The sequence below is a fragment of the Colletes gigas genome, unplaced genomic scaffold (assembly GCF_013123115.1).
Source record: "Colletes gigas isolate AHSC1104 unplaced genomic scaffold, ASM1312311v1 Colletes_gigas_Sc00024, whole genome shotgun sequence".
In the NCBI taxonomy this organism is placed as follows: domain Eukaryota; kingdom Metazoa; phylum Arthropoda; class Insecta; order Hymenoptera; family Colletidae; genus Colletes; species Colletes gigas.
In genome coordinates this window covers 3,036,093-3,059,704 of record NW_025106653.1, presented here as the reverse complement: position 1 = coordinate 3,059,704, position 23,612 = coordinate 3,036,093, and the positions used below count along the sequence as shown (strand labels likewise).

At 35.1% G+C, this 23,612-nt stretch overlaps 1 protein-coding gene across 1 annotated transcript in view; it reads right to left on the bottom strand.

The window, feature by feature from the left end:
- LOC122401361 (lachesin-like) overlaps positions 1–23,612 on the bottom strand; it is a 241,232-nt gene that overhangs the window by 68,024 nt on the left and 149,596 nt on the right. The window contains 1 exon segment of the mRNA XM_043403441.1: positions 12,446–12,683. Within this exon segment, the coding sequence (XP_043259376.1) occupies positions 12,446–12,683 (238 nt within the window).

The following is a 23,612-nucleotide window of genomic DNA, read 5'->3' as shown; positions in this document are numbered from 1 at the left end:
TGCAGTCGAATGAAACGCTTCAGATGTATGTTTAAACATACAAGGCGATTCTAATAACAGAATACAAATATAATTTTCAACTTTCAAAAATATTAAAAATTCGAAAGAAATGCCTATCGTTAAAAATTTATTTCCATTCAAAGACGTTTTGAAGCTGATTGAAATTAAGAGGTTCGAATCGTTAAATAAAGCTTCAAAGGCTTCACTGCAGTCGAATGAAACGCTTCAGATGTATGTTTAAACATACAAGGCGATTCTAATAACAGAATACAAATATAATTTTCAACTTTCAAAAATATTAAAAATTCGAAAGAAATGCCTATCGTTAAAAATTTATTTCCATTCAAAGACGTTCTGAAGATGATTGAAATTGAGAGCTTCGAATCGTTAAATACATCGATCAACTCCACCCACACACACACACACACACACACAAGGATCTCTTCTTTGCGTGTGGTCGGAACTTCTTATAAATAATGTAAGCGATAACAGATAATAATTAGAATCGTTAAATGTACTATCTCTGGTTTCTTGGATGGGAATTGAATTGTAAATTTGTAGGGCACTGTTTCAGTCCATACACCGGAAAGTTTATCTTCGCCAGTGTCCCGAAACAAGTTTGTACAAATTAAAAACTTTAACCCGTTGCATTTAAATGAGATTTGCAGTTGTGCCGGCGCTAAGGTAAATCACCACTTTGGAACGAAACGTAGTACAATAATTGCACCGGGGCATCATTTTCTGCGAGAACAATGCCCGGTAACTTTTGTGTACCTTGACGACGTAAAACCTCCGAGCGTTCGCCGAAACGAGTTGTACAATAATTGTCGCAATAAATTGATAAACAACTTTTGCGGCGTACGATAGTCTCCTGGGCAGCTCGTACCGTGGTTAACATTAACAATAAAAAACATTTCTCAACCTTATCACCGAAAACTTGTAGCTTCGGTTTTCTTGTGAGTATTTTTAAGTAGTAAGATGTATCTTATACTACACAGTTACATCTAGTGTCTTCTTCCTAATCTCTATTACCGTTAATCTAACTTACGTATCGTACCTAAATAAATAAGTACTTATTTAACACGTTTCTATTCTCGAATCGCGTGTACACGATATTTAGGGCCTGTTCCAAAAAATTCTAACGATCGATAGATCTTGTCGTTTTCTCTAAATTTCTAATACAGTCGGAGAAGGCGTCTATCGGTTCCTTTTAAAGTATATTCTATTCCGACGTATCTCTTACACGTATCGCGACATCTAGAGCCTCGTTTCTAAATTCTAACAATTAATTAACTTCCCTTATTCATCTAGATTAATGCTTATTCAAAAACATGCTCATGCAACCGGTCGTGTTCTCTCTCATTATCATATATTCATGCATCAGGGCATGCCTCGCACAAGCGAGAATTCATAGATACGCTAAAACAATATGATATTCAACGCGACTTAATCGTCGACCTGGCTATTACTTACGACGCATAACATATCTTAACATTGTGCACTCAACTCTCGTCCAATGCAGCTTGCATGATATCTCATCCCACGAACAAACAGTCTCAGGTGTGTTGTGCATTGTGAACATACGGTTGTGCGACATACGTTGTGCATTTGTGATGAATCGATGCCGATCGGGGAAAAATTTCGTGTTTACAAAATTACACATGTTTAAACTGACACGTTGTTCCAACGTGCACGAATATCAAGTCGTTTCATAAATCTTTGCGTAATTTAAAAAAATATTAATCACCAACTATATAACTTTTTCTCCAGAAACTAGTAATTTATTTTAAAAAATTGCAATAGAGATACATACTAATCAAAATTATTTTGTTTTGCTATTATTTCAGAAAGGTTTTTCCATTTATGTTTTAGTTTTTCCAATCGAAAAATATTAATTTTTGGGGTTGCATTTCAATTGGTAGGGCTATGTTTACGTATGCTTATGAAATGACCCGATATGATTAAGCACGACTGTGACTCGCGTTCGTAATACAATCTAATGATCTACCGTAAATCGTAGAGGAACGAAATTGGAAACAAGAAGTAACTGAAATCGAAAGTACAGAATCTGTGCGATTTTAAAATATTTTGTCGTATTCTGTTCCCAGGACAATGATACCGACAACAAATAGTTGCGCAATAGATTGTCACTTCGCAGAGATTTGGCAAAATTTCCGAATGTTCGTTAAATGCAGGCACTGTATCACGTTCTGGATGATCAGTGAACAACTGACGATTATTCACCGGAATGTGCTCTACGTTTGGTGTCATCATTTTCCCGAAATATCTGTTGCGTTTAAGCGTAAAAGCTTAAATCTAAGAAGCCAACAAGCCATGTACCGCGGGGTTTCGATATCTTTATCGTTTACTAGAACTCTATGAGAACGTAGCCATTCCAAGAAATCAATCCACGGAGCTATTAGAATTTGCAGAAACGTATTCGGTGTTTCTTTCAATTTTGAATCAGTGGTAGCATCAAACAGAACGGTTCCTGTCCTTAAATAGAAGATAATTCTGTTGCACAATTGCCTGGCTCGCCCTGTACAAACACACGTGTATACAATAATTTCGATTGGATTTTCAATGTGTGTCCTGACACTGACGTGTCAATTATTTTCAATATTAATTTTCACAATCAAAAACACAATATACCAGTATTCGATACGAATTAAAAAACTTACCGAGTATTGTTTATAGAAAATAAGGTATAGTTTCTGAAGTACACTGGAATAATAATTTTTATACAGGGTGGGGCAATGACTATGTCCACCTTGAATTTCTCCGTTATTTGTAATAATATAAACATTTTTCGTGTGGGTGGAGGCATAGAGCTGATTTCAAGGTCACCTTCATTTTTTTAAATGGGATCACCCTTTTTGAAACACTTACAATGATAGTCCCTTTCATTAGGAATTCAGTGACTATAATTATTCAAGGTCACGGTTGGAGAAAATGTATAAGATGCAAAATATGAAAACAGAATACATTTTTCGCAAATGAGACTTGTAGTGAACATACTAAGGCCCTACAATGTCGAATTAATTTTTATCAATGGGGATTACATAAAAATCGTTCATATTTTGCAACATTTGGTAATGATGGCTAAATTAATCTACGGAACGTCCATTATTGGTCTGTTGATAAATTGCTCTGCTTTCATATTTTAAATTTTATACATTTTCTCCAACCGTGACCTTGAATAATTATAGTCACTGAATTCTTAATGAAAGGGACTATCGTTGTAGGTGTTTCAAAAAGGGTGATTCCATTTTAAAAAATGTAGGTGACCTTGAAATCTCCTCTATGCCTCCATCCACACGAAAAATGTTTATATCACAATGTGTCATCAAAATTTTTTACTATTATTACAAATAACGGAGATATTCAATGTGGACATAGTTATTGTCCCACCTGTATAACGTTGTAAGGGGATTTCAGTATTGCAGGGAATAAACTTGCACAAATATTGTTCTCTGGACAGAAGAATTATATTTTCATTAGTTGCGTAGGGTTTGTTTACAGGCAGGTCTCAATTCTGACCATAATTATGAAAATGGTCTATGTCAGAATTTAAAAAAAATTATTTTGTCAATTATTTCACATCACATTATTTTGAACTGAATTAATTAAATGAAACCGTTAAACGAAATAAAAAATGAACCGTTAGATAGTGCTTGTTATTTCAACATTATACAGGATTCATTTAATGTTAATTACGAAAGTAATCTAAATCAAAATTAAAAAAAAATGAGTTTATCAATTATTACAAATCAATCTATGCTGACAATGATAACGTTAGCAACACATTTTTTAAAACTAAACACGCAAAATAACGCAAATACACTCGCGAATTTGTAATGAAACAATTGTTAGCTATTTTGTCATTATTAGGAATTCTTTTGGTTTTCTTTAATTTACCACTGTGCCAACCGATTCAGGTAAATTAATGAGAACGTACTTATCATGTGAATATGTTAATTATTCGGATATGATGTGATTAACAGATATACGTCAACGTAATACTTGAAAAAAATGGAAAAGAATAAGACAACATTAACACTTTGACTGCCACGTCATCCATATATGGATGACAGGATTCTTTACTATGGAACTAGAACAATTAATTCTCAGGATAAAATGTTAAAGTTGAAATTTGAAAAGAATTCATGAATTTTAGTGAGGTTATAAAAATAAATGGTAAAACAAATTTTAAGTTATGTAGCTTATAATTGTCTGAAATCAAAGTTTTGGTCCCGCAAAGAATTGTATAGTTTTGGTCTGGCAGTCAATGTGTTAATATTAACTTTCAATATACATCACCAATAGACCAGTAACGGAAGAAAAAACATAAAAACACAGATGTGTTTACTACGTTCCTACAGTTTTTCAGGAACATTTTAAAATCTCGAAACTCATAATGGTAAAAGCCTAAAATTATAAAAATGGATTACTTTTTAAATATAATTAATAAATCTAAATTATTTCTTTAAAATTTTTGTTTCTAATAAAACTCGTAGTTTTTCTATTGATTTGAGTAATTTATGGTATATTTAGTCAATTCTGCTTTCATATTTTAAATTTTATACATTTTCTCCAACCGTAACCTTGAATAACCTTGAATGACCTTGAATAATTATAGTTACTGAATTCCTAATGAATGAGACTATCATTGCAGGTGTTTCAAAAAGGGTGATTCCATTTAAAAAAATGAAGGTGACCTTGAAATCTCCTGTAAGTCTCCACTCACACGAAAAATGTTTATATTATTACAAATAACGGAGATATTCAAGGTGGACATAGTCATTGCTCCACCCTCTATACAAAATTCATTCTGCACGAATCATTTATTTCCTATGCTCGATTCAGAACAAGCACAGACAAAATATTGATATTGTCGCGCGAACGGTGCACTCGAGGCGGGAAAATTTCTTTTGGAAAGATCGTCGCGTTCCGCGAATCGTTCTGTCACGATTAACACCGCCCCCTAAGAAGCACTCGCGCAAGTTTTTTACCATCGAAAACGCGAAATATGAGTGCCGGTGGCTTCTCATTGTTAGCCGGGAACGTCGACGATGCGATGAAAACCGACGATCAGGAGTTTGTACAGAGAAGCAAAATCGCTGTCGCGGAACTTGTATTACTAACTGCCGCGGAATGTCGCTGCAGAATGCATTTATTGCCCCGGGTATTCATCGGCGCATGAATGGCAAGATTAAGCTTTTCGAGTACGCTTATTTAAGTTGCTCGTCTTGCCGGATCCGCGCCTCCGTGGATGGAACCACGAGGGAAGAATATTTTAAAGGGACTGCCAAAACGCGGCGTAATGGATTATTCGAGCTTGCGGGGCGCGAAAAATACCAACAGGAACGCGGGATATTCGACGGGAGGGCAGCTCGAAAACCCCTGGAGACTTTCCCCGGTTCATAAAAGGAACGTTGCTTCGAGAAATTGCCGGATTATTTTTTTAAACTTTACCCCGTCTACGAACTTTAACCCCATCAGGGACGAATTATCGTCTTCTCGGGCACACGGAAATTTCGACTGACTTTTGACCCAAGATATTCACCTTATTTTGCTTATTTAATTTAACAGTTCAACGATTACACATTACTGTGCTTGAAATAACGTGAAAGTTATATTATCGCACGGTAAACTCGGTCGAAGTATTTTTAACGTTTTGACTATTTTATTTTACCTCGCCTTCGAACTTTAACCCCTTCAGGGATGATCGTTTCTTCTGACTTTTGACCCGAGATATTCACCTTATTTTGCTTATTTAATTTAACAGTTCAACGATTACACGTTACTATGCTCGAAATAACGTGAAAGTTATATTATCGCAAGGTAAACTCGGTCGAAGTATTTTTAACGTTTTGATTATTTTATTTTACCTCGCCTTCGAACTTTAACCCCTTCAGGGATGATCGTTTCTTCTGACTTTTGACCCGAGATATTCACCTTATTTTGCTTGTTTAATTTATTCAACAGATCAACGATTATACGTTAGTATGCTTGAAATAACGTGAAAGTTATATTATCGCAAGGTAAACTCGTTCGAAGCACTTTTAACGTTTTAGTTATTTTAATTTGGGTGCGTTCATGCGATAGAGAAATTAGAAAAATTGTCTATGATGAGACGATATATTTTGCGATATAAATTATAGAAATAAACCAAGTATTTTTCGTATCATTTTTGCGAATATTAATCCGTATCGGTTATTTATATATAAAAAAAAAGCTTGTATACGCGAGCTAGAAAGTTCGCGGGAGAATTTTGATCTGCATTAACACGGTCGTTATCGTACGCGCGATCGATTGTGCTTATTAACGTTCTAACTGTTTTATATCGCTAACAAGCTACCGTAAAACTGGACGGCTCGTAAAAGTTTCTAATTAATAACTTTTGATTTATACGGGGAAATTTCGATACGAGGTATATAAATCGTTCCCGGCCGTGGTAACTTTTTACTCGAATTTTTGATCGATACGATCCTGCCAAACACGACGAATATAATCTTCCATATTTATTATTTCTGTCAACGAATAAAAGATAAAAATATATAATAAGTGTAATGAAAATTTGTAAAAACTGAACGAGTGCTAGCGATTTGTGAAGTACAATGGTAACCGATATGATTAATCGTATTTAAATTGAAATATCAATTGTGTAACGGAAGTAAATTGACTGAACGGAGTGTTCCGCAGTTTTCAAGAATATTTTAATATCAAACACGATCGGTTTTCAATGGCACGTTCCAGTATATTTAATATTACTCTGATTTGTTAGATAAAAGAAACATTCGATTCTGTCCATATTGCAGGGAAAAATGTAGAATTTAACATACAGGATGTTTGACCATTCCTGGGAAAAATTTGAATGAGAGATTCAAGGGGCCAAAATAAGACGAAAATCAAGAATATCAATTTCTTGATTGAGGCTTCATTAAAAAGTTATTAAAAAATTTCAAATCGTTTTGAAAAAATTATTTTTGGTTGCGGGGCTTAATTACAATCATTTTTGGTGAATACATATATCCCCGAAATCCGACCCAGTTTCGAGAAAAAAATTCCTAACCGAAAATATGATGCCTGATCACATATTGATATGTTTCCCTGAAATTCGGCGAAATTTGAAAAGTTCCAAATTGTTCTAAAAAAATTATTTTTGCCTGTAGGGACCGATTACAATCATCTTTTGTCATTACCCATATCCCCGAAATTCTACGCAGTTTCGAGAAAAAAATTCGAGAAGGTCCGAAAATTTTCGACAAAATTAAAACATTTCAAATCGTTAAAGAAAAAATTATTTTCGGTTGCGAGGGTAAATTACAATCATTTTTTGTCATTATCCATATCCCCGATATCCTACCCACTTTCGAGAAAAAAATTCAAGCAGGTATGACATTTTTGGACAAAATTAAAAAATTTTAAATCGTTATAAAAAAATTATTTTCGGTTGTGGAGGTCGATTTCAATCATTTTTGGTCATTAGACATATCTTCAAAATTCTACCCATCTTCTAGAAAAAAATTCGAGAACGTATGAAATTTTTCGACGAAATTAAAAAATTTCAAATCGTTCGAAAAAAATTATTTTCAGTTTCGGGGGTCGATTACAATCATTTTTGGTCATTAGATATATCCTCGAAATTCTACCCCCTTTCTGGAAAAAAATTCAGTACGGGCGGAACTTTAAACGTTAATAACTTTTTAACAAAGCCTTCATAAACAAATTAGTATTCTTGATTTTCGTCTTATTTTGGCCTGTAAAATCTCCCATTAAAATTTTTCCCAGTGTTGGCCAAACACCCTGTATATAATAATGATTTAATTCGATTAAACTTTCACAAAAACGATGTTAAGTATCAAAATATTAATTTTCTATTTACTTCACTGAAAAATACATTACATAAAATATACTTAAAAAATTCAAACGATATTCAAAGAAATTAACACAAATACTCTTTAAAGAATATCGTTCTTCGCGTTCACCGAGTGGAGTATCGTCGCTAAAGGGATTAAAATAATCTCAGGATCTTTCTCCACGGCGTTCTTTATTTGTTTAAAATCTTCTCATCGCGAGATATCATCAGATGGCCGAGTCAGAGTGATTTGTCACTCGTCGTATTTGTAAAGGGCAAAGATACTCGGCGTGTTTACGCCCGTATATATGCGCATACATTTGGCTCAAGACTTTACCGGGTCTCTTGATCATGAGAATGAAAATGAAAATGATAATTTGTCGTATACGAATCAGCAAGTCAAATAACGACGCGAGTTAGACAGAGCCGCGCCGCGCAGAAGAAAGAATGGTGATTTTCGTCCGGGGTTACAAGCGATAACTGAAATTATGCATGCACTTTCGGAACACATTTTATCATTGTCCTTCTTTCACCTCTCTGTATCAATTTCATTTTTGCTCGCGTTGTTCGGCGAAGCTCGCTCGAACCCTTCAAAGGCTAATAAAAATAAATATGAATGAAACCCTCGCTACCTCGGAATTGCCAGCAGAAATTTCACCGACTCCCAGAAACCAACAAACACGGAACAAAAACTGTCCAGAAAGCATAATTTTATCAGTATAATAAAACCGAAAGCGAATTAAAAAATAACCGTAATACGATTTGAAAAGGAATAGCAAGACTGTAACAAAGTACGATTTCTTATGGTTTCGAGTAACGAAAATTAATGAGTAAAGGGGAACGCGAAGTTTCGTAATTCTTGTTTTATGTAATCCCCTTTGCATTACCGTTTTACGTCGAAAGAGTGTAAATGATTACAACTTGGAACAGGGAATTGTTTGACTCTATCGCGGGAAAGAAGTCGAATCGCGGTGCCCCCATTGGCCGAACGAATCGTATATTTCCTCGCGCTATAAACTTTACGGTTTCAGGTCTTAATTAAAATCTACAGGGAAACTTTCAACGGAATCTCTTTGGAAAGAAATATTCTCCCCGCCGACTCTTTCATGTAGCAAGAAATCCGTTCAACAAGTGGGATCGTAAAACCGTCAAATATATTTCGCCCGGTTTCAGTTATGAAATCATTGCTATTTCGTTATAATATTAGGTGTACGAATAGTCCAATTTTTTCAGCCACATTCAATGTTTATTTTAAAAGAAAGTAAATTTAATTGTTGGATCAAAGTATTCGCCGTTACTTTCTATAACTTTAAGCCATCTTTCAGGCAGCTGATGAATTCCATTTTGGAAAAATTTTACGTTTTTGGATCCGAAAATGGCTTGACGACATTATCGTCCACTGATTGGAAGTGCATATCGAATAAGGCAGTGTCGGATATGCACCTTATCTGTCGCCATTTTCGACTCGACTGAATTGAATAATTTTGAAGGTTATGTTGGGCCTTTCACTAAACTATCTTTTGTTTTAACTAGCTACATGTCAACACTATATGACCGCAAAAGAGCGGGAAAATTGACTTTAAACTTGATTTTATAACTGCTTAAGATAATTTGGATTATTAATTTATACACCTAATAGATAATCGAGAAACCGTGTTAAAAATTAACGCGAGAATATCTGTGTGAGTCGAGAAATCATAGTTGTGTCGAGCAAATACAACGTGTTAATAATTACAATTAATAATCGTGTCGAAAGTTTAACGCGTTTCGAATTTCGAAGTGATCGTTTTTTTAATTTTTTGAAGTTGTAACAAGTAATCTAGAGGTACACAGAACGTTCTGAATATTAATTTTCTTTTTCAAATTAACTCGTTCTAGCCTATGGAGGGTGCGTATGGAAAATTTGGTTATTGGAACTGACCGTTATGAAATATTCGACATGAATAATATTATTGAAAAAAGTGACGGCGGCGGTACGGATGCCGCACGAAACACGGACAGAATTCGATTTTTAACTAGTTGGTTGTGTATGATGATATATGTATGATAGGAACATTGTCCTGATTTCTCTGGAGTATTGCTTTTTTTTAGCGTGCACCGCTGGCTGCGCGGTATAGTTGACAAATTGCCAATGTTCTCGACTTCCTGCATGCTTCCGCGGACGACGACGATGATTAAATAAATATATTACTCGGTAAATTAAACGATTGATTTATAGAATATTTTTGTAATGTTCGTAATCGGGCGCGTGACTTACATTTAATGATAAAATACTCGAGAGTGACTATCCAACTGATAAAATAGCTCGTAGAAGAGTAAAGATTAAAAAGAGAGTCTCGTGAGCATCGAAGCTCGACGATTTAAATGCCAGAAACAAGATTTATACTGTAAAGACACAATTTAGAAGATTCTATACAGTTACAATACATGTGCAATACGTTTGGAAACTTCTATTAAGAAAAAGAAACACGAATAGAATAAAGAATCTCGTATTCAGTGGCGTTTAGTTGATATTTCTGGAAAGGCATATTTAAGCTATACTAATTGGTCGATTTTACTGTTACTTGGTCCGCCATTCTGCTTTTATCCAACTCTTTAATAGCCATCGTTTCGATTCCATATAATCTACTTTCCAAGCTACCGCTATGTTTAATATGTCTTAGGCTGTTTCGATAGTAACGCCATCTTTTACCTACATTTATTAAAAGTTCTTTGGACCATTCAAAATGGCGTTGGAATTCGATTCGATAGGTTTCGTTTTGGAAAACAGAAATATTTCTAAGCAGAATAGAGTAGAATTATTTGAACATGGGATTACTATGAAACAGCCTAACAGGAAGCACATGCTACTTTGGTAATTGAACCCAGCAGCAATTAGTAGGCCTGTTCGCGCCGGCTTCTCGCGATCACTAAAAACATGTGATTCTATGCTAACGAATTCATGAGTGTGACAAATGTATACTAATATGACAGAGTGTTTCGTAATCGCGTAGAAGAATTTTAACCATGCTTCCATTTCGTTCCATTTACTCTGTCGATCGATATATGCCTGGTTAGGAAGATCTTTGTTCATCTATCTTTTTATAATTTGACAAGTTATATGCTTTGGAATTATTATTACGTATCAGTGTTCTATCGAAAAGACGTCCAGGAAAAAAATTTATATTAGTATTCAAAATTTATTTAAACATAAATATGTATGTAAAAAAATTGATATTTAAATAGATTGGTTGACCAATATACCTTGGGGACACAAGAAAATGTTATTAAATATTGATTCGAATGTTTGTTTATAAGCCTGTAATTAGAAGCACTTATTATTTTACAATTTTGTATTTAATGTTTTACGTTTCGATCGAGAATAAGAGTACTCTTCAAGAAAGGTCGTAAATTAAAATATTTAAATACCAAAGTATCTATACATATTAAATAGATTGTGACCCAACAGACAATAGATTTAAAATAAAGTAAAATTACGTGGAAGACTGTTTTAGAAAACTGACTAGAACGATACAACATGTCACATACAAAGTTACGTTTCACGAAAAAATTAACAAAAGATTTTCTTTTTTGGTAAAAATTCGTGAATTTTCTTTGTCATTTTGATAACTCACACATTATGGTTGGCGATCGCCACTGTCCAATTACACAATTTATTTTCAAATCGATAAAAAAATAAACGTATCCTGGTTCAAAGATCGGCAAAATATTTTTATTTTTTGATCGGAGTAAAAGGGTTGCAGTTTAAAAATCTCCCACTCGACGGCGACGCGAGAATGGAAACGCCAGAGAAACGCCTTTCGGAAGCATTTTAAGCGAATTCTCGTCGACGATTTATTCAGAACCTCTGGCAAAACGAATACGGGGGGGGGGAAAAAATCGCGTTCCCCGATTCGAATCGTTTCCGGGTATCGTGGCCTGGCGAAACACTCTGTGCACCCGCGAGCGCTCGAAGCACGCTCGAAGCGAACGAACCTAACGCTCTACTACGCCTAGAAAACAGTCGACACAGTCGTCATCGTACAGTAGGGCGGGGGGGTTGGAAACAATATGCATGACGTTCTCACAAGCTATCGTCAGCTATTCTGCAAGCTGTTCTTTCTTTCTTGTCGTTTTTTTTTTTTTTCTGTCTCGGTTACGACGAGCCATCCGCGCGTCAAAGTCGGAAAGTAGAGAGAAGTGGAGGAGGGCGAAAGTTGGAAAAGGAGCGCGAAAGTTTAAGTTTCGCGGCTGGCGACCGGTTTCGCGGTGCCCAGCGGAGTTCTATCGGGGGCTAGATGGGTGAAAATGGATGTCGTACAAAGACAGAGAGAGAGAGAGAGAGAGAGAGAGAGAAAGAGAGAGAGTGAGAGTGAAAGAGAGAGAGAAATGGTTTTGATGATGGTGGCGGCTGCTGGCGGTGGTTTTCTTTTTCATAGCTCTGGCAGTGGTGCGGTTAAATGCAGTGCTGTGAGGTGCAGGCACACGCGCATATAAGTAGTGCAGTAGTAGTAGGTAGTAGTAGTGATGATAGTAGTAGTAGTAGGTAGTAGTAGATAAGGTAGTCCATTACAGGCGGACACAGGTTAATGGTAAAATAGTTACCCGGGCCTTGGCGCCGCCAGAGTGATCTCCGCTCGCGGAGGAGGAAGGACTCACCCGGTATCCACCGAGGTTGTTCACCACGCAGGTGAAGGAAGCGTCTCGACCCTGCGGGATCGTTACGTTCTGCAACGGGTGAACGAAGTCTGGCTCGAACCCCGTCACTGGAACAATTAAGCGATAATTTTATATTAAACTACGTTCCCCCTTGCAAATTAACCCCCGGCGAGGGGCACGCGTCCTAGAAATTAGTTTATCGTTGGACAATATCGCGAACCACCCCGGGATTCATGAATACGCGTACGGTAAATCTGCATGTTCCCAGACGGCCCCTCCAGGGAACGCCAAAGTCACTTACCTGGTAATTATCGAGTCAAAACGGGGGACAATGCTGTACAAACTAGATATCAGCCAATTTTGGATTTGACTCAATGATCTTGCAGGGGGGTGTGTTTTTACTTTTATTTGGCTTTCGGGGAGCTCGAAATGGATCTTTGTCTCTGGAGACGATGGAAAAATTATAGGAGATTTTTAACATGCAAATATAAAGTAAGATATGAATTATTATGTTTAGAAGTTGAGACAACCCCCTACAAAGCTCCCAGAGCTTGTCAAAGCGACGGGCAATGCTATGAAAATTATTCAATTTTGGGTTTGAGTCGATAATCTTGCAGGGGGTGTGTTTTCACTTTTACTTGGCTTTTGAGGAGCTCGAAATGCATAATTATTTGCCTCTGGAAACGATGGGAAAGTTATAGGAGGTTTTTAACATGCAAATATAAAGTAAGATACGAATTATTATGTTTAGAAGGTGAGACAACCCTCTCCAGAGCTCCCAGAGCTCGTTAAAACGAGGGACGATGCTGTAGAAATTAGCCAATTTTGGGTTTGAGTCGATAATCTTGCAGGGGGTGTGTTTTCACTTTTACTTGGCTTTTGAGGAACTCGAAATGCATAATTATTTGCCTCTGGAAAGTTATAAGAGATTTTTAGCATGCAAAAATATAAGAAATATTTAAAGTGAGATATGAATTATTATGTTTAGAAGTTGAGACAACCGCCTACAAAGCTCCCAGAGCTTGTCAAAACGAGGGGCAATGCTATGAAAATTAGCCAATTTTGGGTTTGAGTCGATAATCCTGCAAGGGGTGTGTTTTTACTTTTCCTTGGCTTTTGAGGAGCTCGAAATGCATAATTATTTGCCTCTGGAAACGATGGGAAAGTTATAAAAAATTTTTAACATTCAAATCTCTAAAAAATATTTAAAGTAAGATACGAATTATTATGTCTGGTGGTTGGGACAACCCCCTACAAAGCTCCCACTTTATTAATTCTATTAATAAAAATATGAGTTTGTATAGAGATCCCACAGTCTAATAATGTGTAATGATAGAGTGATTTAGATTAATTTTTGCAATCTATTTTTCCTCGATAGTGTGTTTCCACGTTCATTCCAATTGGGCGGTTCTGTTTCAAAGAGGAGCGGTTTGTAGCTATATTGTTCAAAGGGGTTAGGCGCTGAAACGGACACGAGCTCAATTTGGACATTAATTCCGAGTATGGCTGTAGTTTCTGGCTACCGAAACAAATGTGGTGTGTGCGGCGAGAAAAAAATTAATCCCATTTACAATGTGCGGCTTATACGTTCTCCCTATCGCTGTTTTATTCCTACGTGTCCCGTTTTGGATATCCCTCACGCATTCAATACCATCGTTGTTGTCCTTTTTTCATAGCTTTTTTTCATTTCCCTACATATTTTTATTCTTTTTTTGGGGGTCGATGTTCCTCATTTCGCGAGCACCCACGAAACTTCGATAGAAACTATTGTAATCGAAAAATATGTTCTGGTAATTTACTAATCTCAGTTTAAATTATACATTCCGGAAAGATCATTTTATTGTCTAATTTTTACTACTGAAAATGTCAAGCAGAGGAGTATTTAATTTAAATTAGTTAAATTAAGAATGTAAAACCACAATTTACTAATAACACACTTTATCTGAATATTAATATAAGTAAATTTGTGAAACCAGACAGTTCTCGTTATAACATAAGAGAATGATTTCAAATCATCTTGAAAAAATTATTTTTATTCGAGGGGGTCAATTACAATCATTTTTGGTGAATAGATATACCCTCGAAATCCTACGCATTTTCGAGAAAAAATTCAAGTAGGTAGACAAATTTTTGAGCGAAAAAAATTTTTCAAATTGTTTTGAAAAAATTATTATCCGTTACAGGGGCCATTATAATCATTTTTGGTGAATACACATATCCCTGAAATTCTACGCATTTTTGAGAAAAAAATTCCTTATCGAAAATGTAGTTTCTGACCATACATTAACATGTTTCCCTGAAATCTTTCGGCGAAAAAAAATTTATTCAATCATTCTAGAAAAATTATTTTCAGCTGTGGAGGTCAATTACAATCATATTCGGTCAATAGACATATCCTCGAAATCCTAATCATTTTCGAGAAAAAAATTCCTTACTGAAAATGTGATGTCTGATCACACATTGATATGTTTCCCTGAAATTTTTCGGCAAAAAAAATTTCAGATCGTTCTGAAAAAATTATTTTCGGTTTCGGGGGTCAATTACAATCATTTTTGGTCAATACACATATCCTCCAAATCCTAACCATTTTCGAGAAAAAAATTTCTTACCGAAAATATAATGTCTGCTCATATATTGACATGTTTCCCTGAAATTTTTTGGCAAAAAAAAATTTCAAATCGTTCTGAAAAAATTATTTTCGGTTTCGGGGGTCGATTACAATCATTTTTGGTCAATAGACATATCCTCCAAATCCTAACCATTTTCGAGAAAAAAATTCTTTACCGAAAAATATAATTGACGCTGGTAAAAAAGTTTCGTCAGAGCTTGAGTTTTTCGTTTACAGAAAATAAGTATTTCTACAAGTTTGTTTCCGATAAGATCGATCGATCGAATTCGTCCTTAACGACAGAACGTGGTATCTGGCAAGAACTATAATATTTTACGAGTCCCGTCCTATGTATGCATGGTAGTATGATAATCACTTGTACAGAATATTTCTGTTCGTGTATTTTCACAGTACATAAGCATGCTTTCATTCCGGAAAGCTCCAGCCCCCCCCCACCAGTTCCCCTATTAAAGTCTGTTTCATTCCATTGAAAAGGTTGAAGCACCACTGCTTACTATTCAATTCTATTTTTCCTCTCGTGCATAAACCGTCGGAGCTCTGTCTGATAAACGCGATCTCATAAACTAAAGTGCCATTCGATGTGATAAACGTGAGTTATCTCGTTTCGGACTCCACTGCCGTGGTGTGTGAGCTTCGTCTTAGAAACGAGTACAGCGTCGAAATGTGGAATGTAATTTAACAGTACTGGTTACACCAAAAATACGAAAAGAAAAACATTATACCACTCTCAGCACACAGTATACGTAAATTCAATTATTAAAAGAACGTTTAGCTGTGATCATTTTAGCTATACTTATTCATAAGCCTTGGCTCGACGGCGAGCAAAGGTGGACTGTTCGAAATTTATTATACAGTACCTTAACTGCAATGGAAGAAAACGAAAGTCGATCTATATTTCAAAGTGAAACGATTGAAACTTGCAAATTTTAAATGGTGCACTATGTGGTCCAATGTTCCAATACCAATAACTTAAAATTGCTGGCTGAAAGTCCGCTATAACCATAACCGTAACAAAACGTGAACCTTATTTCTATTCAGGCCTTCTACTCTCGCAACAAGAGTCCGCGGTGCTCGTATTACTGATAAAGAACACTTTGAACGTCAGATATTTTAAAGGCGCGCGGTATCGCGGCAATGCTGCAATAATGTACGCGATTGATAGCGATCGCGTGTTTTATTCCGTTTTGGTTAACTTTTACCGTTTCGATAACAAATTCGAGTATATTATCGTGATCGAAGCACCGTAGCAACGCTATTACTAGTCGGGGGGATCCCAAGGGCTGAGAATTTAAGAGATGTAAGGGATTAAAAACTAAATTCACGGGACTGAACGTCCCCATGCTAAAAAACCACCGGAGATAACATTACTCCAAGCCGTAGAGAAGTGAGATAGCCGCGCGCATAACTAATGTTCAGGGTTATGGATTAAAGTATTCGCCACGATAATCGTTGCTCTTCGTTTTTTCGCTTGTCTGAAAGGTACGAGTATTTTGGCGAAATCTCATTGTCCCCCAGATTCAGTATTACTACAAAGCAGCGTTTCTCAACCCTTCACGAGCCACTTCGAAGTATTATTTATCTGCTACGAATCATATGACCTTCGTACTTCAAAGTTTTAGTAAAGAATATAGAAATATTTTAGCGTGGAGATTTTTTAAGATTTCGAGTTTGTAAAATTAATTTTAATTCAATTTTTACGTGTTGCAAATTTTCAATTGTTACATTTATTTTTAGAAAGTAATACTCTTCTTGTAAATTAAAAAAGTCATGGATTTAAGTAGACTTAGACTTTACTTATAATATGTAATGTAGAAGTGGACTTAGAGTTTGTTTATAATATGTAATTTTATAGAACAAAATGTGGTACTTTGGAACACATTATAAAAGACAATAGTATAAAAAATAGATTTAGAGTTTATTTATAATGTAGAAGTGGACTATAAGTGGTAAATTTATTTTTAGAAAGTAATACTCTTTTTATAAATAAAAAAAGTCATGGATTTAAGTAGACTTAGACTTTATTTATACTATGTAATGTAGAAGTGGACTATAAGTGGTAAATTTATTTTTAGAAAGTAATACTCTTCTTATAAATAAAAAAAGCGATGGATTGAAGTAGATTTAGATTTTACTTATAATATGTAATGTAGAAGTGGACTTAGAGTTTGTTTATAATATGTCATTTTATAGAACAAAATGTGCTACTTTGCAACACATAATAAAATACAATACTACAAAAAAGTAGACTTAGACTTCATTTATAATATGTAATGTAGAAGTGATCTTGGAGTTCATTTATAATATGTAATTTTATAGAACAAAATGTGCTACTTTGGAACACATAATAAAACACAGTAGTACAAAACCTACAATAATAACATAGAAAAGTTATGGAACAATTATATTACCAAATTATCGCCATTGTTTATAGGAATCTGTTGGACAAAACTATTTAACAAATTTTTGAATGACCATGTACGTAGCGTTGATGGGATCCAACGAAGTTCAATTCTGGTCGCAATATCGAGTCAGTTACGCGTTTTTGATAGCTGGTAAAGAACTCAATAGAAACAGATTCAACCAAAAAATAGATGGAAAATTCAATAGAAAAACTGTATTGCTTTTTCCCCAGAATTGAAAATATTTTCTTCCAATTTTACAATTAATTTTTTGCGGTCTCTGCAATTCATTTAAACAATCCACTATTATTCTAATACATATATACCTAAAAATACTTCAAATTGCGTGTATAAAATGTCAGATCATCGTAAGATGGATCTCCCTTGCAAAGATCTTCAGCCAGCTATGATAAATATATTTTTTCTTGTATCAATCGTTTAAGTTTCTCAGATAGAACGTTCGATGAATCGTTTATGTTCCTCAATTTAATTTCAACTTTTTACTCGTTACCCAAATATTTTCCTTTCCAATTTTATTCGTTCCACTCTTTCTCTATACGATGTTTCCACATTATTTTGCTGTCTAAGTATGTTCCTAGATATTTCACCACGTTTATTTGTGGAATACTTTTATTGTATACTAGCTTTTGCCCGCAGCTACGCCTGCATGAATGGTGTTTCCGTCCGAAATGGCGAAACAAGAAGTGAACAGAAAAAAAGATAAAAAAAATACAGACCTGCATTTTGCTGTTTGCATTTTCGTTTAATACATTCGACCATGGTTATGGCGGAGGGATGCTACATAGCCTACGTTCAAACTGGAAGAATAAGCTATCTAACAGCGAAAGTTTTATCTTAATTAGTCCAGTGGTTCATACACACGTACCCGATACACAGCATCAAAACGAACTAATTTGTACAAAAGTACATATATAAATATAAATAGAGCACAGGACGGTTCTGTTTCTCAGTATGAATGTATATGGTTGGATTTGTCCTCGTTGACCTTTATTCTCAACATTTTAAACCAAGTTTGATGCATATATAGGTATTTATCGTTTGCAAATTGTTACGAGGATTTCAAAAGTGAAAGAAGCACACGATATCCAAGCACATTTTCTTGAGAAACTGAGGCGTTGATCTAGTATATTTTCGTGTATTTATCTAGGATTTTAACTCGAAATGTTCCATTAAATTATAATCCTTAAAAATATACGGAATATTTGAAAGATGGTGGAATTCTATGACGAGGCAAACATCCTGTATATTCCTGTACCATTTCGTCTAGCTTTTCAGTCGTTGAATATGACAAGAGTTTCTCCGTTATCTCTATTAAATTTCGACCAAGCACCTGTTGACACATCGAGTGGTCCGGCCTGTGTGCGAGGCTAATGGGGGTGAACGATTGATACAATTCGCGATAAAAGAAACTGTAATCAAAGATCAAACAAAACGCGCATTTTCCAGTTAAATTAAACGGACTGCATTTTAACCGAGTGTGTAATTCAGTTGGCGAGAATCCCGCGGATAATTTACTTTCCACTCGTTCGTTGAGCAACTGCTTTTCGAAATTACTGACACGAAAACCGTGGTTCACAATCAATGGGACATACACGCGCGCCACGTAGTTGTTAATGAACGCAGCTATACGCGATAAAACACCAATACTTCTGATAAATCGGTGATAAATTCGCAAGCCATCATATACAGGGTGTTCGGCCATCCCTGAGAAAAATTTTAATGGAAGATTTTGGTGGCCAAAATATGACGAAAATCAAAGAATATCAATTTGTTAATTAAGGTTTCGTTAAAAAATTTAAAATCATTCACGGAAAAATTATTATCGGTTGCGGGGGCCAATTACAATCATTTTTTATCATTAGACATACCCTCGAAATCCTACCCACTTTCGAGAAAAAAATTCCTTACCGAAAATCTAATGCCTGACCATATATTGACATGTTTCCCTGAAATTTTTTTACGAAAAAATATTTTTTCAAATCGTTCTAGAAAAATTATTTTCTGTTGCAGGGGCCAATTGCAATCATTTTTTATCATTGGACATACCCTCGAAATCCTATCCACTTTCGAAAAAAAAATTCCTTACCGAAAATCTAATGCCTGACCATACATTGACACGTTTCCCTGAAATTGGCGAAAAAATATTTTTTCAAATCGTTTTGAAAAAATTATTTGCTGTTGGAGGGGCCAATTGCAATCATTTTTTATCATTAGACATACCCTTGAAATCCTATCCATTTTCGAGAAAAAAATTCCTTACCGAAAATGCCATGTCTGACAATACGTTGATGTGTTTCCCTGAAATTCGGCGAAATTGAAAACTTTCAAATCATTCTGGAAAAATTATTGTCGATTGCAGGGGTCAACTACAATGATTTTTGGTGAATAGACATACCCTCGAATTCCTACGCAGTTTCGAGAAAAAAATTCATTACCGAAAATGTAATGCCTGACCATATATTGACATGTTTCCCTGAAATTTCATGCGTACCTTTAAAACGTCGTAACTTCTGAACGGATTGAAGGATTTCAATGTTTAAAAAGGCAAATAACGCGTATTTTAGTGAAAAATATGTAGAAATTCTAATAATATTGAAAAAATTGTTCCTTAACCCCCGTAAAGTGAGAAAAACCCCATAAAGATAATCCAATTTTCAAATAGCCATAACTCCTGCAATAGTGAATATATTTCAATGAAACTTTTTTCTAAAGTAGATCTCATGGGTATCTACAAATAAGTATTATACAATTTTTCTATAGGGTGTCAAATAAAATTACTAAAAATCAAAAGCGAATTTCTAAGAAAAATCGACAATGGTTAGTTGCTGAACAAATTAGTATCCTCGATTTTCGTCTTATTTTGGTCTCTAGAAGCCATATTATAGAGCCATAAACTGTAGAAGTATACTAATTTTGAAAATAGATGATTGTTCGATGTCTATTCCCTTTATACACACGTGTAATAATTTATACGTAGTCTTTTGGATGTCATTTTTATTTGAGCCCTTTTTATCAAATATGAAGGATACCGTCAATATTTAGATCATGGGGTTTTTTGTAATGATCGTTTTTCAACCGCAAACGATTCAGCTCGTTTGCCAAGCAAGCGTGCCGCGCACATTCATAAAGGTATTTTGCGAAATCGATTATGTATTTCCTATGTACGCCGAGCCACGTGTTACGAGGGATACAGAAGTGCAACGAATCAAGTTAAATAAACTAAATTTTGTGTAAATCGGGTGCACGTTGAAATTGGTCGGAAAATTGGGTAATCGAGTAGGAACGATAAATTGTTTCGCTACAAAGTCGAATGTTGTATGAAATTTTGAAGCGTATTTTGGATAAATCCCGCGCGTGTAAACTGTCTTCTTCATTATGTGGTGGAAATCGAATCAATGTTTGGATTCAATGAAGCGGAATACAAACGATTATGCAATCTCTATACACGTGTATTCAATAGCATGGGCCAGACAAAAAAGAACCTTTTCTTTTCTTTTGGAAAAAGATATATTTAAATATACATAAATATAAAAAGTAAAAATATATACGTGCTTTTTTCAACTTTGAACGTCAACATAAAGGTAAAAGATACGGATAAAAATTATTCTTCGTCCTGAGAAATTCAAAAGTCAAGTACTAATTTCTTATATTGAATAATGAGTGCACCTTTTTATATTTTTCTATTCCATACTTTCGTTCAGAGTATCTTTTATTTACGTGTATACTTTTGATGAGGAATGTGTACCCTAGTTACTGAAACGTCGATCAATTAACTAATTGAACTATCAACAGCTGTTTAATATCAATTATAGTGAACAATTGAGGTAGAAGACGTTAAAAGAATTTCTCTGATAGAAAACTTGAAACGAAACATGATTCCTATTCATAGAAAACCAGGCAAACAATCTGCAAGGTAAACCACGGTGATAAGTCTAAATATTATATAATCGTATCAAACTCAATTGTCTGCTTAAGATCGCTTCACCGACTGTTAATCATGCTCGACACGATTCCTAACTTTCGCGTCTTGTCAACTTACCTCCCTGTTTGGGGGAGGGAGAATGTGCTTGTATGTTTGCGTAGACTGAGGAGAGACAGAATGGAAGGATAGTCAAATAATGTGCCCTCGAACGGTCGATTCATTTTATTTCGCCTAGACACTTCAATCGAACAAGCTAATTTTTATATTAAAATTCTCGAGATCTTCGAATTTAAATAAAAAATATCGAAACACAAGAAATTCCCAAACATAATTACCCTTCTGAAACCACTCTAGAATTCTTCCCAAAGTCTACGAAACGCGTGGCGATAATTACTCAAATGTTACATAGATTTCAAGACGTTCCTCGAATATGGTATTGCAATGAAGAATTAGGGGGGTCGTTTTTAATGCAACCGAAACGACGGTTATGAAATCGAGCATATATCACGAGCAGGGCGAAATAAAAGTGCGCTCAATAAAGTTCTCGCCGTTTGGCGAGCACGGAAAGAAATTGATTCGTAGAGGGGGGCGTAAAGGGTGGGGATACGAGGTACTTTTTCATCGTTTTTAAGGAAAAACGTTAGCGTGCTGAATTCAAATTTGCCCCGCGACGACTGGTTCGCCGCGATACGATGCGGCAAAAAACACAAGACCGTCAGGGAGCACCAACGGTTAGGCAAACTTTTTTGTACCGGAGGATTTCACCGGAAGAACCGGTTCGACTCTTTTTAGTCCGATACTCGAAAGCTCCGAACGACATACTTTGCCATATTTAGTCTACGTACGAAATCGTACGAACATTAGAAAAAAAAATATACGTAGTCTACATCCTATTTTGCAACGCGATAAGACACTTAATTATCAGTCTTGAATAAATTGGTTTTCATCTGTATTTCGAGGTCATTTTCGTAATAAATATAATTGTGGCTACGAATTTTAGATTGCAATTGTTAAATGAAAGTATTTTATTGGATAATAATAATAACATGAAAGTAAAATAACTGTTGAACGTAGTATGATAAAAAAGTATAACAATAGTTTAACTTCTAGAGCAGGTTAATATATACTTTCTTACGCTCGATATTACGCGCAAGAAGAAGGAACTAGAACCAACTTCCGGTTACATAGAGGTCGCGACCATCCTTCAGTAATTGTAAACAATCCTTTAGTATATTTATAATAATTCTATGGTTGTTGGATTGTATATGATTTGAACTCGTTTATAAAAATTCATTAATTAATAGCAGGTAATACATCACTAAAAAATCACAAGTATATTTGCAAAGTGATATGATTATATTAATATGAAAATGTTTCTAAATCAGAAGATTGTCAGTAAAGAAAATTAATATACATACACTATATAAAGTACTTTAGTCGACCAAATATCTTAAAATTATTTATAAATTTTGTCAAGGTAATTACTATCCGTAGGAATTATTTTATGAATTTTTTCGTAACGTTTTACTATTAAATTTACTGTGAAAATTGGTTCGAACGCGTGTAAAGCTTTGGGTGCACCAACTATTGTACTTTTTCGTCAGGATGAAATTTCAAAATTGTATTGTTACTCTGCCCCTCGCATTTTCCAATGAATTTCAATAGGTTCCACACCCACTTTAACAATATAACTCGCCAGTTTTATGGGAACCAGCACCTTTTTAATACTCTGTATAACACGCTACACGGTTTTTTTTAAAAGCTATCCTTTGTACTTCTGCCATCACATAATTGGAAAATAATTTTCGAGTCCCGTAAGAAACAAGTCACGAATCGAACAGACACGATCGAAGCAACCTTTATGCCTAAACTTTCCGATGCTATTTTAAGAGATTACAATCGATTCATTTTTTTTATTAAACGCAAATCAAAGCTAAGAGAAAAAAACGAACGGTGAAACGTTTTCTGAAATATCAAATGTCATTTATGTGAGTGCGGGTCAGCAGTTTATGACAGTTCGTATGAAAGAACGGAACCATTAAAAACTCTTTCAACTTCAAAAATCATTTCCAATATTTTCAGCGGAATAAAATTCCGCTGTACGAACAGGGAATGAAAAAAGTATTATTGTAAATAAACCGT